We start from the raw sequence: 14,595 nt of genomic DNA, 5'->3' as shown, positions 1-14,595 counted from the left end.
AAAAAGTCCTTTCTAAAAATCCTTTCTTTGTATTGGTCTTAAGTAATATTCACATTTTCACATCTGAGATACTGAATTTGGGATTTTCCTTAGTTGTCAGTTATAATCATCAAAATTAAAAGAAATAAACATTTGAAAAATCACACAGTCTGTATGTAATGAATGAATATAATATACAAGTTTTACTGTTTGAATGGAATTAGTGAAATAGTTAGTTTTTATTAGTTTTGATGATATTCTAATTATATGACCAGCACCTGTGTATATATATATATATATATATATTATATATATATATATATATATATATATATATATATATATATATATATATATTTGCTATTGTGACATACTCGAGTGAAATGAATACAGAATTGTAGGCCGGATTTAGCATTATATTTCTTGTTGGGTGCCGTCAGAATGAGAATCCATATAGCTAATAAAAATATCACAGTAATCCACAAGTAATCCAAACCACTCCAGTCCATCAGTTGACATCTTGTGAAGTGAAAAGCTGCTTGTTTGTCCATTCAAACCCACCCTTAAAACATCCAAACTGTTGCTTCTGACTAAAATACAAATCCATAATGCGGCTTTTTTACTTGTTGGTTTTTTATGGTGTTTTTAATCACCTGATTGAACTCTCATTCTGACGGCACCCATTCAATGCAGAGCATCCATTAGTGAGCAAGTGATGTAACGCTACATTTTTCCAAATCTTTTCCCATAAAGAAACAAACTCATTACCATCTTGGATGGTCTTAGGGTGAGTTCATTTTCAGTAAATTCGAAAATCATTTTTCGGTGAAATATCCCTTTGACATTTAACTCTTTCTTTATGCTCCTTGTCTGTCCTGACTCACAAACACAAAATGTCTACTTCAGTGTTTCTGTACTCCACCTAACTGACTGACCATGTTCAAGAAAGATTATTATTGAGATGTCTTACATACCTATGGTAGAAGAAGTTTTTATTTCACACAAAAGTTTTTGGAAGGATTTCACATAAACTAAGCTGACTTACTCTAATACGTGACAACACCTTTTTTTCTCTCATTTTAGCCCTCTCTCTCTGTATTTTTCCCATCAGTCCCTCCCAATTTACTTTTTTTTCTGTTATCCTCTCATATCTCGCATTTCCTCAAGGAATTAAGTAGGAGAGAATGGCCCCCCTGGGCTCTTCTGATTGGCCACAGGTGTTCCTGCTCTATAGCTCAAAAGGATCCAAAACATCTTTTGTGTCTGACTCCCAAGTAAACCACTTGTTGTAATATCTTAGGTATTGTCAAAAATGGGAGTGCTGGAGACACTAGGTGTTGTAGTTTTAGTGACTCTAACACAGGTAGATTTATAATTCTGTTCAAATAAAATATTCACGTATGCTTTTTTAATGTATTACATGTCTATAATATAAAATCCTTGTATAATTATTATTTTATATTGTTCTTATTTTTTGGCAGATATGGACCACTCAGGCACAAGGTAAGTTTGTTTCATTGCTGACTTGGGAGAAGTTATTCAGGGGTCCTGTCACATTTTTTTCAGGTCTTATTTTGTGAAGAGAGACTATAGAGTTGAGAAAACGGGGTTATGGTTCATATTAAAACATAAATACATTGACACGTGTATGGTATAAATTGGAAAAAACTCATTCTATTTTGCACTAGTAAAAATGATTGTCTTGTTTTCAGAAAAAAGTCAAAATTAATTCTGCCAATGGGGTTAGCAAAATTATCTTTTTTTCAAACAGAAAACAAGATTATTTTGCTTACCCCATTGGCAGATTATTTTGCTTGTTTCAAGCAAAAACTTACTTAATTTTGACTTATATAACAATATAATTTTCACTTGTCTAGAAAATCCTTCTTGATTTAAGAATTATTGGATATCTGGGCTGGAAACAAGACAAAAAAAAATAAAATAAAAAAAAAATTCTAAGTAAGAAAAGCCTTTTTTGCAGTGTAATGTATTTTGTTCCAGAACACAGCTTTTATGAGGGACCCTTTTCTATTCCAGAATGCACCATCATTGCTATAAGCTCTCCTACGGCTTCATCACTGCTGGTTCAATGGAACAGACTCCAGGGAATAACTAATTATTTTTTGGACCTTCGGGTTGTGAACGACTCAAACAGCAGTCCAGTTGTAGCATCGGTGCCCGGGAGTATGTCAATGAGAGAGGTCTTTGGTTTGAAGCCGGGGACATGGTATAAAGTCATTCTTAAAGGGTTTCTGAATTTTACTCCTTCGTGTACGGTTTCAAGATTAGCATTAACAGGTAATTTGCTGTGGTTTTCTTTTTTTCAGTGAGTAAATATATGGCAAGCCAACAATCTCAATCCATCAATCCTGGGGAAAAAAATAAAAATTACACAATAAATAGATAACTGAAAAAAAAAATTGATTTGGCTTTTTTCACACAACATCAAGAAATTCTCTGCATATGATATGATAACAATACTCTTTTCCTTTTGTTCTTACTCTAGCACCAGAAACATCCCAGATAATCTATTCAAAAGCACTATCAAGTACAGCCATCTTGCTAGAATGGGACTGGGTGCAAACAGCACAACAATACTTTTTGCTAATAAATTCAACATTGACTGGGGAGCGTTACAACATGTCTCTTACAAACAATAACACAGTGGTTGAAAATCTACGACCGGCAACTACATATGACTGTTATGTGGTCACATCTAATGCTGGAGGTCTAGGAGCAAGAAGCAGAATACGCACCATCACTACATGTAAGTAAAGGATAGCACCTTGTTTCGATCAGTCTGAAATAATCTAATAGAAAGTTATCGATAAATGTTAATTCCTATTTGTCAATGTCTTGACTTTCAGTGATACAGCCTCCAGTGGTAATTACAGTACTACAAATCAGGCCCCAGTCTGCCCAAATCAGTTGGCAACCTGTGGACAAGGTTCTAGTCTACCAAATTACAGTCAAGAACTGGAATTCCCTAAACACTACAATATATTCAAATACTGTGTTTGGCACCACATTGGATGTGCAGAATATTTCACCCTGTTCTTCATACCAAATCTCAGTGTCTTCACTTAATGCTCTCTTGGAAGCTGGAGAACCCAGGCAGGTCAACTATACCACAAGCAGTAAGCAAAGCAGTTTTCATTTTTTATTTATAACAGACCTTTATAGTTACCACATTGTCACATTTGATGGTACTCTAGATGCACTTGACAATGGAAATGGTGCACAATGGGATTTGTCCAAGTACAACATTCCTGGACTCCTAACCATAAGCTACCATTGAATTCAGAGAGAGATGATAAGTTGACAAGAACCTTAAGCCCTGTTTATACCTGGTATTAAGATGTTTTTTACATTGATTAGATAAATATGCTAAATAGAGGTGTAAACGGGATCTACATTTCTTTTCTTTTTTTTGTTTTGAGCTTGTTCACTTTCAAAATCAAGTTCAGCTACGAATGGTTGTGGAAATGTTAGTAATTTTGGGAAACTATAAGGATTCTTTGCTTTGAATTATCAAAGTCTGGCATAATAGTGAGTGTTCATGAATGTTTTAGTTAAACTTTTAAAAGGTTAACCCTCTCTTTTAGTTCGTTAATTTGGAAATTCTCCCACACAGCTCTGGGTCCAGTGACATCGGTCTCAGTGAGCTACACCTGTGCTAGTGGATCTGCTGTGGTATCCTGGACAACTGTGCTTGGAGCCACTACCTACCGTGCCACTGCCGTAAGTCACAGCGGTACAGTCCTGTCCTGCTCCTCGAGCTCTACAGAATGTGAAATCAGAAATCTAGCATGTGGGGAGAACTACATGGTACACGTCACCGCCCTGTCAGGCAACTGTGAGAGCACTGGCAATGCCACCACATCCTTCCAAACAGGTGAGATGTTGGGACAACAAAATCTCAGACTAGTTTTCCTCTCATTCAGCTTTCATAACCTTACTGGTACATTCATGGGAAACTAATCTGAACTAGAATCAGCATTGTGGTGGGCCTCCTGGATATCTATACCACTGCAATTCTGATTGTTAATGTCCTCTATTCATGCCTGAAGTTTACAGAGAAGTAAAGCTTTCCCTAGAGATTGCATTGTCTCTGCTGGGTTGTTTTGAATAGTTTCACAACAGCAAGTGTTCTTTTCTGTTATGCCGACCCATTTCTGATCGATTTGTGTTCATAGACAAAGAACCAGGTCACAGTTTGGGTGGGAAGCAAGAATTTGTAGGTGTATTTGTTACAAGAAAGATATGAAGCTTCCAAGTTATTGCCATTTATCTTGATTGTGAAGTTATAAAAGGTGGAATGTCATATGAGAAGGCACTGATAGTGTGGTGCTAATCCACTTTAAAGGTATTAATTCTCAAATAATTGTATTATGGATGGATGAAATAAAAAGGCCTGACAAAGTAACAAGTGTTGCTCTGTTGATAATGCAATATTTGTGTTAGGACACATTTAGAAAGCTTGAAGCTAGAAGAGTTTATGTTCATGCACTTGTTCAGAATGTGTTTCGGGCAAAAGCCTATAACTGGGGTATGGTTTCAGTTCTCTCCATCTGAAAAACTGGCCTTAAACGTGACATAATTCCACTGGGTCTGTGCTTTGTTCTGCCGTAGACTTTCCGTAAAGTCTCAAAATAAAGATTCTCTGTCTCTCGTTTCTGAAAATCAGACAAGAGCTATCCCAGGTGTTGTGTGTTTTCAGGCAGCGAGCTGGTACACACCTTATTCTCTACCAGGGAAAATATAGTCCCAGGAGAACATCTCTTTTTTGAGTTATGTGGTCTTTGTTACATGCATCAATCTTTCCAGAGCAGCGAGAACTGTAGTAACAATACACTGAAACCCATTACAGAAATTCAAATAACAAGATTAAAAGACTGAAGACACTAGGGACTAAGGTTTGCTTTGTGTTCTGACTTTCATGCTTATCTCACTTAACCTTAATCCTTCTCTTTTCACACGCACTTACAGTTCCCTGCGCCCCATCCGATCTGATGCTGTACCGGGAGTGCAGCAGCAATGTCATTGTCTTTTCCTGGGCTCCAAACAATTACTCCGCTTATTACTATGCGAGGGGCGTGGACTCCACTGGCAAGGTGATGGAATGTATGACCACGGAAACATCCTGCTTTTTTACTGACACCAATTGTGGACGCCTTTACAACTTCACCGTCTCTGGTTCTTCATCGTCGGGCAGAGAGCAGTGTAGCACTGCAACCAGTTCAATGAGGCAAATCCGAACTGGTAACACTAAACATTTGATTTTAAGCTTAACCAAACTCACAGTATAACACAGCACTAATACCTTATTGTGGTAATGTTCCAATAATCTCACCCCTCAGCACCCTGCCGAGCAAGGAACATGCGCACATCAGTGGACTGTCAGACTGGACTTTTGACCAGCAGCTGGGAAGGTGCAGATGGAGCACTGCGGTACACCGTGGATGCTTTTGGTAACCGTGGAAATCAGAGCCACTATATGTGTAGCTCACTAATCCAGAGCTGCACAATCTCCGACATAAACTGTGGAGAAAGCCTTACCATGTTAATCAGTGCTATGGACAATGAGTGCTCCAGCGTTCTGTCTCTGGGAGAAGTAGGTCAGACTGGTGAGTGTCAAAGCCCCCTGGTGGACAAATATGGGAGTGTACACATGATTAGACTGTCAGGGCCAAATTTGGTGCTAGCTCAAGTGATCAGTTTAACTGTAAAAATAATGGAAAAGGAAAATAAATTGTGTTTGTGAAATGGGTGTCATGGTGGCTAGTGAGTAGGGTTGGGAATCGTTAGAAATGTTCCGGTTCCGGTTCTGGTTCCGATTCCGGTTCCATTAAAATCATTAAATAACTATTAAAAAATAGTGGTAAGGAAAAATGCACAACACTCAACTTCTCAATACTGATTATTACTTACTGTCAACTTAATTTAAAGGTTGGCAATGTCAAAATTCAACATATATTACAGTATACTGATCTTCTTAAGTTGGGTTGGGTATTATTAGAAATTTTCCGATTCCAGTTCCATTTAAATGAATTATTATTATGTTTTTTACTATTTTACCTTCATTGAATATAGTGTTGCTGGAAGGTAGTAAGTAATGTTGAGTAATGCTAGTCTATCAAACAGCATGTGCTTCAAAGTTGATGTTTTTTACACTATCAATAACATTTTGCTTTTCAAGCAGGAATAAGGTTGGCCAAATAGTCCCTTGAGGGCTAATACACTTGTTAATTTCCCTAAATTAATGAAATATAAACTGTTATACTTATAACCATATACACACACTCCATAAAGTCCCTGTTTTACAAATAATAATGCAGTCAGGAGATGGTGTGATGCAATGAGTGGTTTCCACATTTTTAAACATTTAACATTTACATTTACATTTAATCATTTAGCAGACGCTTTTATCCAAAGCGACTTACAAATGAGAACAGTAGAAACAATCAGATCAACGAGAACAACAACGGTATACAAGTGCTTATGACAAGTCTCAGTTAGTCTAGTACAGAACACGTAGCCAGGGTTTTTTTTTTGTTTTGTTTTTTGGGAATATGATAGAAAAGAAAAAAGGTAAGTACTAGTATTAGTTGGTTAAGTGCAGGCAAAAAAGATGAGTCTTTAGATGTTTTTTGAAAATGAGTAAAGACTCAGCTATTCGAATTGAGATCGGGAGGTCATTCCACCAGAGCTGGGAGCAGTCCAGGAAAAAGTCCGTCGTTCACTTGCAGAGCGCAAATGGGATGGGCAACACAAGGCGTCGTTCACTTGCAGAGCGCAAACTTCTGGAGGGTGCATAAGATTGAACTAGTGAGTTTAGGTAAGTTGGCGCCGTGCCAGTGGTTGTTTTGTAGGCAAGCATCAGTAACTTGAATTTGATGCGAGCGGCTACTGGTAGCCAGTGTAACCTGATGAGGAGAGGAGTAACATGGGCTGTTTTCGGGCTCATTGAAGACAACCCTCGCTGCTGCATTCTGGATCAGTTGTAGAGGCTTGATAGTACATGCAGTAAGGCCCACCAGGAGAGCATTGCAATAGTCCAGTCTGGAGAGAACAAGAGCTTGGACAAAAGTTGGGTGGGATTGCTCTGACAGGAAGGGTCTAATCTTCCTAATGTTGAATAAGGCAAATCTACAGGACCGGGTCATTGTAGCAATATGGTCTGTGAAGCTTAACTGATGATCCATCACAACTCCTAGGTTTCTGGGCTGTCCTGGAAGGAGTTATGGTTGACAAACCCAGCTGTATAGAGAAGTTGTGATGAAACGATGGGTTAGCTGGAACCACCAGCAGTTTCAGTCTTAGTAAGTTGAGCTGAAGGTGATGGTCATTCATCCAGCTAGAAATGTCACTCAGAAGACAGGCTGAAATGCGAGCAACTACCATCGGGTCATCTGGTTGGAATGAGAAGTAGAGTTTGAGTGTCATCAGCGTAGCAGTGATAGGAAAAGCCATGCTTCTGAATGACAGATCCTAATGACGTCATGTAGATGGAGAAGAGAAGCGGTCCAAGTACTGAGCCTTGAGGAACCCCAGTAGCAAGTTGTTGTGACTTAGAAACTTCACCCCTCCAAGACACCATGAAGGATCTACAGACAGGTTAGGAGTTAAGCCACTGGAGTGCGGTTCCAGAGATGCCCATCTTTCTGAGGGTGGATAGGAGAATCTGGTGATTAACAGTGTCAAAAGCAGCAGACAGGTCCAGCAAAAATGAGTACTGAGGATTTTGAAGCTGCTCTTGCCAGTCGCAGGGCTTCAGTAACCGAGAGCAGGGCAGTCTCAGTTGAGTGGCCACTTTTGAAGCCAGATTGATTGCTGTCCAGGAGGTTGTTCTGTACAAGAAACATAGAGAGCTGGTTGAACACAGCTCGTTCGAGTGTCTTTGCAATGAATGGAAGAAGGGATACCGGTCTGTAGTTTTCTAGAAGTGCTGGATTTAGAGATGGTCTCTTCAGCAGTGGGCTTACCCGAGCCTGCTTAAATGCTGAGGGAAAAAAAATGTTCCAGAGTGAAGAGAGGAGTTGACAATGTGATTAAGTGAAGGTATTACTGAAGAAGAAATCGCTTGAAGGAGGTGAGTGGGGATCGGATCCAGTGGGCAAGTAGTAGGATGACTGGACAGGATAAGTTTGGAAACGTCCATCTCTGAGAGTGGAGAGAAGGAGGAGAACGAGTGAGCATTAGTCGTTGTGAAGTTATCCTCAGTCTGCGGTGTGGAGAATTGGTCACTGATGGTTCTTGTCTTATTTGTGAAGAAAACTGCAAAGTCATCAGCTGTAAGAGTCGATTGAGGAGGAGGTGGAGGCGGATTAAGAAGAGAAGAGAAGGGTTTTGAAGAGTGTCCGAGCGTCACAACAGTTGGTAATCTTGTCGTGGTAATATGATGTTTTAGCAGTGAAGACGTTTGCAGAGAAGGAAGAGAGGAGAGACTGATACACACTGAGGTCGGGAGAGTTTCTTGATTTAAGCCATTTCCTCTCTGCAGCCCTGAGTTTAGAGCGATGTTCACGGAGTACAACGGACAGCCAGGGGGCAGATGGGGTGGTGCGTGCTGGTCTAGACGAGACAGTGGGCAAAAGTTGTCCAAGCAAGAGGTCAGAGTGGAACAAAAAGTGTCCGTAGCACTGTTCGTGTCCAGAGCTGAAAACTGCGAGAGATGAAGGAAGTGAGGATGCAACCACAGAGGATAGGCGAGATGGAGAGAGTGAGCGTAGGTTTTCCGTCGAAAGGTGACCCGCGTTTGGAGCGTGTGCCGCTTCAGGAGTAAGTGCTAGATTAGCAGTAATGAGGAAGTGGTCTGAGGTGTGCAGTGGAGTAACTAAAGTGTTGTCCACTGAGCAACAGCGCGTGTAGATGAGGTCCAGTTGGTTGCCCGATTTGTGAGTCGCTGTAGTAGAGACTCGCTTGAGATCAAATGAGGCGAGCAGAGTGTTGAAGTCAGCAGCCTGGGGTTTATCTAGGTGGATGTTGAAGTCACCAAGCAGTACCAGAGGAGTACCATCTTCAGGATAGTTTGATAGCAGCACCTCCAACTCCTCCAAGAAGTTTCCCAATTGACCTGGGGGACGATAAATGACCACAAAGTGGATTTGAACAGGGTGGGTTACAGTAACAGCATGTGATTCAAAATGAACCGTGACCTGTAGGTGGTGGTTGAAGATCAAATTTCCAATCTTCGATATAAGGAGACCAGTACCTCCACCCCTCCCAGTCGTACGAGGGGTGTGGGAACAAGTGAAATGAGTGGAGAGGGCTGCGGGAGTGGCAGTGTCCTCAGGTTTGATCCAGGTCTCAGTCAGTGCCATGAGGCTGAGACCAGAATGAGTAGCAATAGAAGAAATGAAGTCTGCTTTCGTTAACAGCATACTGGCAGTTCCAGCGACCAACTGGAATAGAGAGCGTGTGGAGTAGAGGTCAGAGGGACAGGCCTTAGATTTGTCAGGCAGGCCTTCCTTCGACGTACATAGCGTGCTCTCCGAGTGGTTAGTAGTGATAGTAGAGATCTGAAAGCACATAGTGACTACAAGTGACCAAAAATAAGTATTTGAGGATGAGCTGTACAAAAATTGAAGGGGAGAAAAGCAATACTCAAGTGCCCTGTCGGTGTCCTTGCTCGGTGGAGTCGCGCAGGTAGAGTCGATGGTCTTTACACTCGTCGGTCTTCACACGAGGAGGCTTCACACGAGGGCTGCCGCGACCGCTGCCGCGGTGACACCTACTACTTATATATTTGCCTGATTACCTGTGATTGAAGTCAGCTAGTCTTCAAGATTGAAGTCAACTAGTTTCTGTTATTTCCTTTACGGGAAACGCCGAATTGTCAGAACACTGGCGCAAGGCTGCTCACAGCTCTTGGCCACATGTCGCACCAGAACCGTTTTGGAACCGAATTGCTTACGTTTCCGATTCTTTTCAACTGAATAAGAACCGGTTCTCGGTTCCCAACCCTACTAGTGAGTAGCACTTCCATCTCCCGCTGAGCTCCAGTTTTCAACATAATCCAAATATATGTAGGATTGGTTGATTGGAGACACTAAGTGCCAGATGTACTAAACAGGACAAATTAGCATGTGAGCACAATCCCACAAAAGCACCAACATAGAGCAACTGTTACTACACAGAACCGATGTTAACTGACAAGCTGCGCAAATCAGCTTGAATCCATGTTCATTATCGTAGATTTGCGCAGCTTGTCAGTTAACAACGGCTCTGTGTAGTAACAGCTGCTCTGTGTGAAATCAACACCTGATGGAATTTACCGCTGATTAAAGAACCGGCTTTACTGATGAGATGTGCATTAATTATCGGGCGATATTTATCGTGCACCACTACTATAAAGTGGTATACAAATGTCTCATTCATTCATTTATACTGACAATGCACAAATCAAAGAATTCAGTTACAGCTCATATCCACAATAACCACTGCAAGCTTCCAAGAGCAGCACTTACTAGCGTAAGGTACCAAACCTTGGTGTGGGTAACACAGGTGTAGAGATGTTTTGGGTGTTAAATAATGGCACGAATACCATTAAACTGAATGCCGCAAACCTTAGTAAAGCACCTTGCACGATTCATTTAAATACTCTCCTCCCATATATGTTACGTCTGAAAGGGAATCTCCTACAAATGCATAAGCAATAACATCAGCTACAAAAATAACCATGCCTTCTCTTCGCTATTTTTTCAATGTGTCTTTAATAAATCCTAACAGTAGTTTTTAATGCCAAAAGAGGGTTTGTTAGTAAATCTGGTCCTAAATCTTGTGTGAATGGACTTGCATCAGACTGAGAAGCTGGGAAAGGCTCCAGTCCCTGGACAGGACAAGTGATTAGGAGAATGTGGATACTTAGACCATTGTAGCTTGTGTTTGAATAGATAATGTAGTTAGCTTTAGTTATTTTAGATTAACCTGCACCGGATTTAGTCACTGAATTAGACCACCCACTGAACACACCATCTCCCCAAAACCCTGTCTTCCAAAAAAAAAAAAAAAAAAAAAAATGGCAACAAACCAGAATGTGCTAAATGATGCTATGCAGAGGACATTTCTGACTGGCTAAAAATTTGTAGGCACAAGTTCATCTTTTTGTTGTTTACAATATAACAATATATACATACCTTACATGTTCTTATTTGTTTTTTTCTTCCTAGTCCCCTGCGTACCTCAAAATGTGTCTGCATTGATGGACTGTGGCTCAGATTCCATCACTCTGACTTGGGAGGCTTCATTAGGTGCTTTTCTCTACTTTGCCACGGCAGTGGATCAGCTCGGGACTGCTCACACTTGTACCTCATCAGATACGAAGTGCAAGTTCAGCGGGCTCCGCTGTGGGTCCATATACAATGCCTCCTTAATTGCATCCAACAGCCACTGCAACAGCTCTGTCAGTGACTCCATCAGTGTAGAAACAGGTACAACACATACAAAGAAATACAAGAATGCAGTTCCCTTGATGTCTGATACCTCATAACCAACTTCCTACCCCTCTCTCAGCTCCCTGTCCCCCTGGGAGTGTAGAAGCTCTTCTGGACTGTCAAGAGAACCAGGCGCTAGTGAGCTGGCTGGGAACTCGGAGTATAAAATCCTTCACTGCCACCATGGAGGACCAGTATGGTGGTCTTCTTAGTTGTAGCACCACTGCCAACAGCTGCCGGATCCCCAACCTCAAGTGTGGCCAGGTTTATGACATTAGCGTCATTTACCATGATGGAATCTGTCCCAGCATGCCTTCCCATGCCATACAAATGAAGTCTGGTAAGGAAGGATTAGTCAACTTCACTTCTGTTATGAGTTGTTGAAGGTGCGCTCACACTAATAATGAATAAATCACTGGAGGTGACTGGTCTCTGAGCTGTTGGTTTCTAATGGACATTCTGACCGATCTAGGTAAATTTCTGATGGTAATTGCTACAATGCTGCTCATTTGCGTAAACTTAAATTGTTAATCCAGAATTCATTCATTTTAGTGCTTTCTTTTTCTTGCAGTACTGCAACTCTGGCCCTCTAAGCACAGCCACAAGAACATGTTAATATTATCCCAATCCCAATATTAAACAGTCCCAACAATGTTGGCCTTTAGATGAATATACAAATGAATCAGGACAGAGACAGATTATCAATTTTTATGAGCGATTGCTTATTTTTAAAGACTTGTTCACAACCAGAATGATAACTATAAATATACAAATGGATGTTAATGTCATTTTTATTCAAAGCATGCACTTCGGCTATGTTCTAAGAACATAATTGTAGCATGCACTTTAATATCAGGGAAACCTGAAGACTTCTCTGAAGAACTTTGAAACTCTTTCTATACCACTAGATTCTAATGTAGATAAAATTATTTCTCCACAGTGCCATGTGGTCCAACAAATGTTCGGGCTGAGGTGCAGTGCCCCTCAGGTGTTCTCTCACTCAACTGGGACAGAACAGAAGATGCTGAGGGTTATATCTCCACTATAGTCTCCAAGACCTCTGGAGAGCTGGTTTACTGCAACTCTACTCTGCCTTCCTGTAATGTGAGCAATCTGCAGTGTGGTGATTCATACTCTGTACAGGTCAGGTCATACAACAGCTCCTGTCTGAGCATGCTGAGTTCACCTCTAGTGATAAGAGAGGGTGAGGCACTGATTCCTTCATTAGTTTTATATCACTATTTGACTTCAGGGCTGCTGTCTGGGTGTTATGCTAATGCCGACTTTGCCTCGCTAGTGCCATGTGTGCCTACTAATGTGACAGCCAGACGGACCTGTGGCAGCAGTACAGTGGAGGTATCGTGGAGTGCAAGCCGTGGTGCTCAGTCCTATGTTGCTGTTGCTGTGAGTGATGACAGGCATCGTACAAAGTGCTCCTCCAACACAACAACATGTAGCATCCTTGACCTGCACTGTAGCAGTGTGTACTCCATCAGGGTGGTTGCTGCAGATGGCAACTGCTCCAGCTGGGAGAGTCAGAATTTTACACTGCGCACAGGTGAGGCTATCAAAGTAGCAATGGCTGATTTCAAACAAATCGCTCTTTCGAAGCATTGTTGTTAACTGAAGCTAAAACGAATTGCTTTCATTAATCGAGATAAAATATAATATAAATATTGTATGCTTAAATGAACATCAGAAATGTTGCCTTGACAACTAACTGAAATAAGTTATAAAACTATTTATAAAATAACAAAAAAATCCTATCCAAATTACTAATAATTGTTAATAAAAACAGCTACATTTTATTAAATTATAAAAATAAAAGCTAATTCAACGTGTTAATAAATAATATAATAGTACTGTAGTAAATAGATAATACTAAAATGTTTTGAATAATTTGAATATAATTTGTATATTACTTGACTGTAAAGGAGAACTTTGTTTGTGAGTAAAACAAAGCCCCCCCCTCCCTATTGTTGTAATTTTTATTTTTTATCATTTGATAGTTTTACAAATATTTTTGCTTTCGTGGGGCCATTTTTATGTTGTCCTATGTAACAAAAAGTTCTACAAAAATTAAAACAATTTTTTTTATATATTAATAAAATGTGTTTTATTATGATTTTTTTACACAAATAAATGTAAATTAATACATTTAAAAATAAATGTTTAATTTCGATACACAACATTTTACTCAAAATTCACACATTTTGTATGTCTATATAATTAAATGTCTATGTAAGTAAATAATTTAAGTCTTCCACTCATGAATATGACTTTTGCTTTTTAAAAAAAAATTGCTTTAAGTTTAAGATTTCAATGTATGAATTAATATAAATGTCAAGATCAGAATCAGAATCAGAATCAGAAAGAGCTTTATTGCCAAGTATGCTTACACAAGGAATTAATTTTAATTACATAAACAACCATCAAACAAAAAAAAAAAAAAAACACAGTCAAAAAAAAAAAAAAAAAAAAAAAAAAACCCTTTGCAGATAAATAGGTGTATAAACAATTGTGCTATAAATGATAATGGAATTGGATTGAGTAAGATGCAGGGATGTACTAGGATGAAGGGGTAACAAATAAATATAAGGATATTGCACATTTTTATTGTATAAGTGGGGAACATTTAACTGTTCATGAGGTAGATTGCCTGGGGGAAGAAACTGTTCTTGTGCCTGACTGTCCTGGTATTTGCGGCTCTGAAGCGCCGGCCAGATGGCAAGAGTTCAAAGATGGGGTAACTTGGGTGTGAGGGATCCAGATTGAATTTCTGAGCCCTTTTCCTCACTCTGGATGTACAGTATACAGTTCTTGAACGGGTGGACAGGGGAGTACCAATAATCCTTTCAGCAGTCCGAAACCGTTCTCTGTAGTCTTCTGATGTCTGATTTTGTAGCTGAAACCAAACCACACAGTTATTGAAGTGCACAGGACAGACTCAATGACGGCTGAGTAGAACTGTTTCAGCAGCTCCTGTGGCAGGTTAAACTTCCTCAGCTGGCGAAGGAAGTACAGCCTTTGTTGGGCCTTTTTAACAATGGAGTCAATGTGATTGTCCCACTTCAGGTCCTGAGAGATGGTGGTTCCCAGGAATCTGAATGACTCCACTGCAGCCACAGTGCTGTTCATGATGGTGAGTGGGGGGAGTGCAGGGGGGTTTCTTCTGAAGTCC

The 14,595-nt window shown here is 40.1% G+C and overlaps 1 protein-coding gene across 1 annotated transcript in view; it reads left to right on the top strand.

Moving 5' to 3' along the window:
• Positions 1 to 349: 349 nt before the first annotated feature.
• The window catches only part of LOC109064319 (serine-rich adhesin for platelets), a 49,769-nt gene continuing 35,523 nt past the window's right edge, over positions 350 to 14,595 (top strand). Inside the window, exons 1-12 of the mRNA XM_042751351.1 lie at positions 350 to 1,342; positions 1,461 to 1,482; positions 2,017 to 2,277; positions 2,486 to 2,746; positions 2,847 to 3,116; positions 3,614 to 3,874; positions 4,969 to 5,241; positions 5,340 to 5,606; positions 11,151 to 11,411; positions 11,494 to 11,754; positions 12,355 to 12,618; positions 12,712 to 12,972. Of these exons, the coding sequence (XP_042607285.1) occupies positions 1,292 to 1,342; positions 1,461 to 1,482; positions 2,017 to 2,277; positions 2,486 to 2,746; positions 2,847 to 3,116; positions 3,614 to 3,874; positions 4,969 to 5,241; positions 5,340 to 5,606; positions 11,151 to 11,411; positions 11,494 to 11,754; positions 12,355 to 12,618; positions 12,712 to 12,972 (2,713 nt within the window). The 5' untranslated portion in view covers positions 350 to 1,291. The remainder of the gene's footprint in view (positions 1,343 to 1,460; positions 1,483 to 2,016; positions 2,278 to 2,485; positions 2,747 to 2,846; positions 3,117 to 3,613; positions 3,875 to 4,968; positions 5,242 to 5,339; positions 5,607 to 11,150; positions 11,412 to 11,493; positions 11,755 to 12,354; positions 12,619 to 12,711; positions 12,973 to 14,595) is intronic.

This window comes from Cyprinus carpio, chromosome B23 (genome assembly GCF_018340385.1).
Source record: "Cyprinus carpio isolate SPL01 chromosome B23, ASM1834038v1, whole genome shotgun sequence".
In the NCBI taxonomy this organism is placed as follows: domain Eukaryota; kingdom Metazoa; phylum Chordata; class Actinopteri; order Cypriniformes; family Cyprinidae; genus Cyprinus; species Cyprinus carpio.
This window is presented reverse-complemented; position numbering and strand designations above follow the sequence as displayed.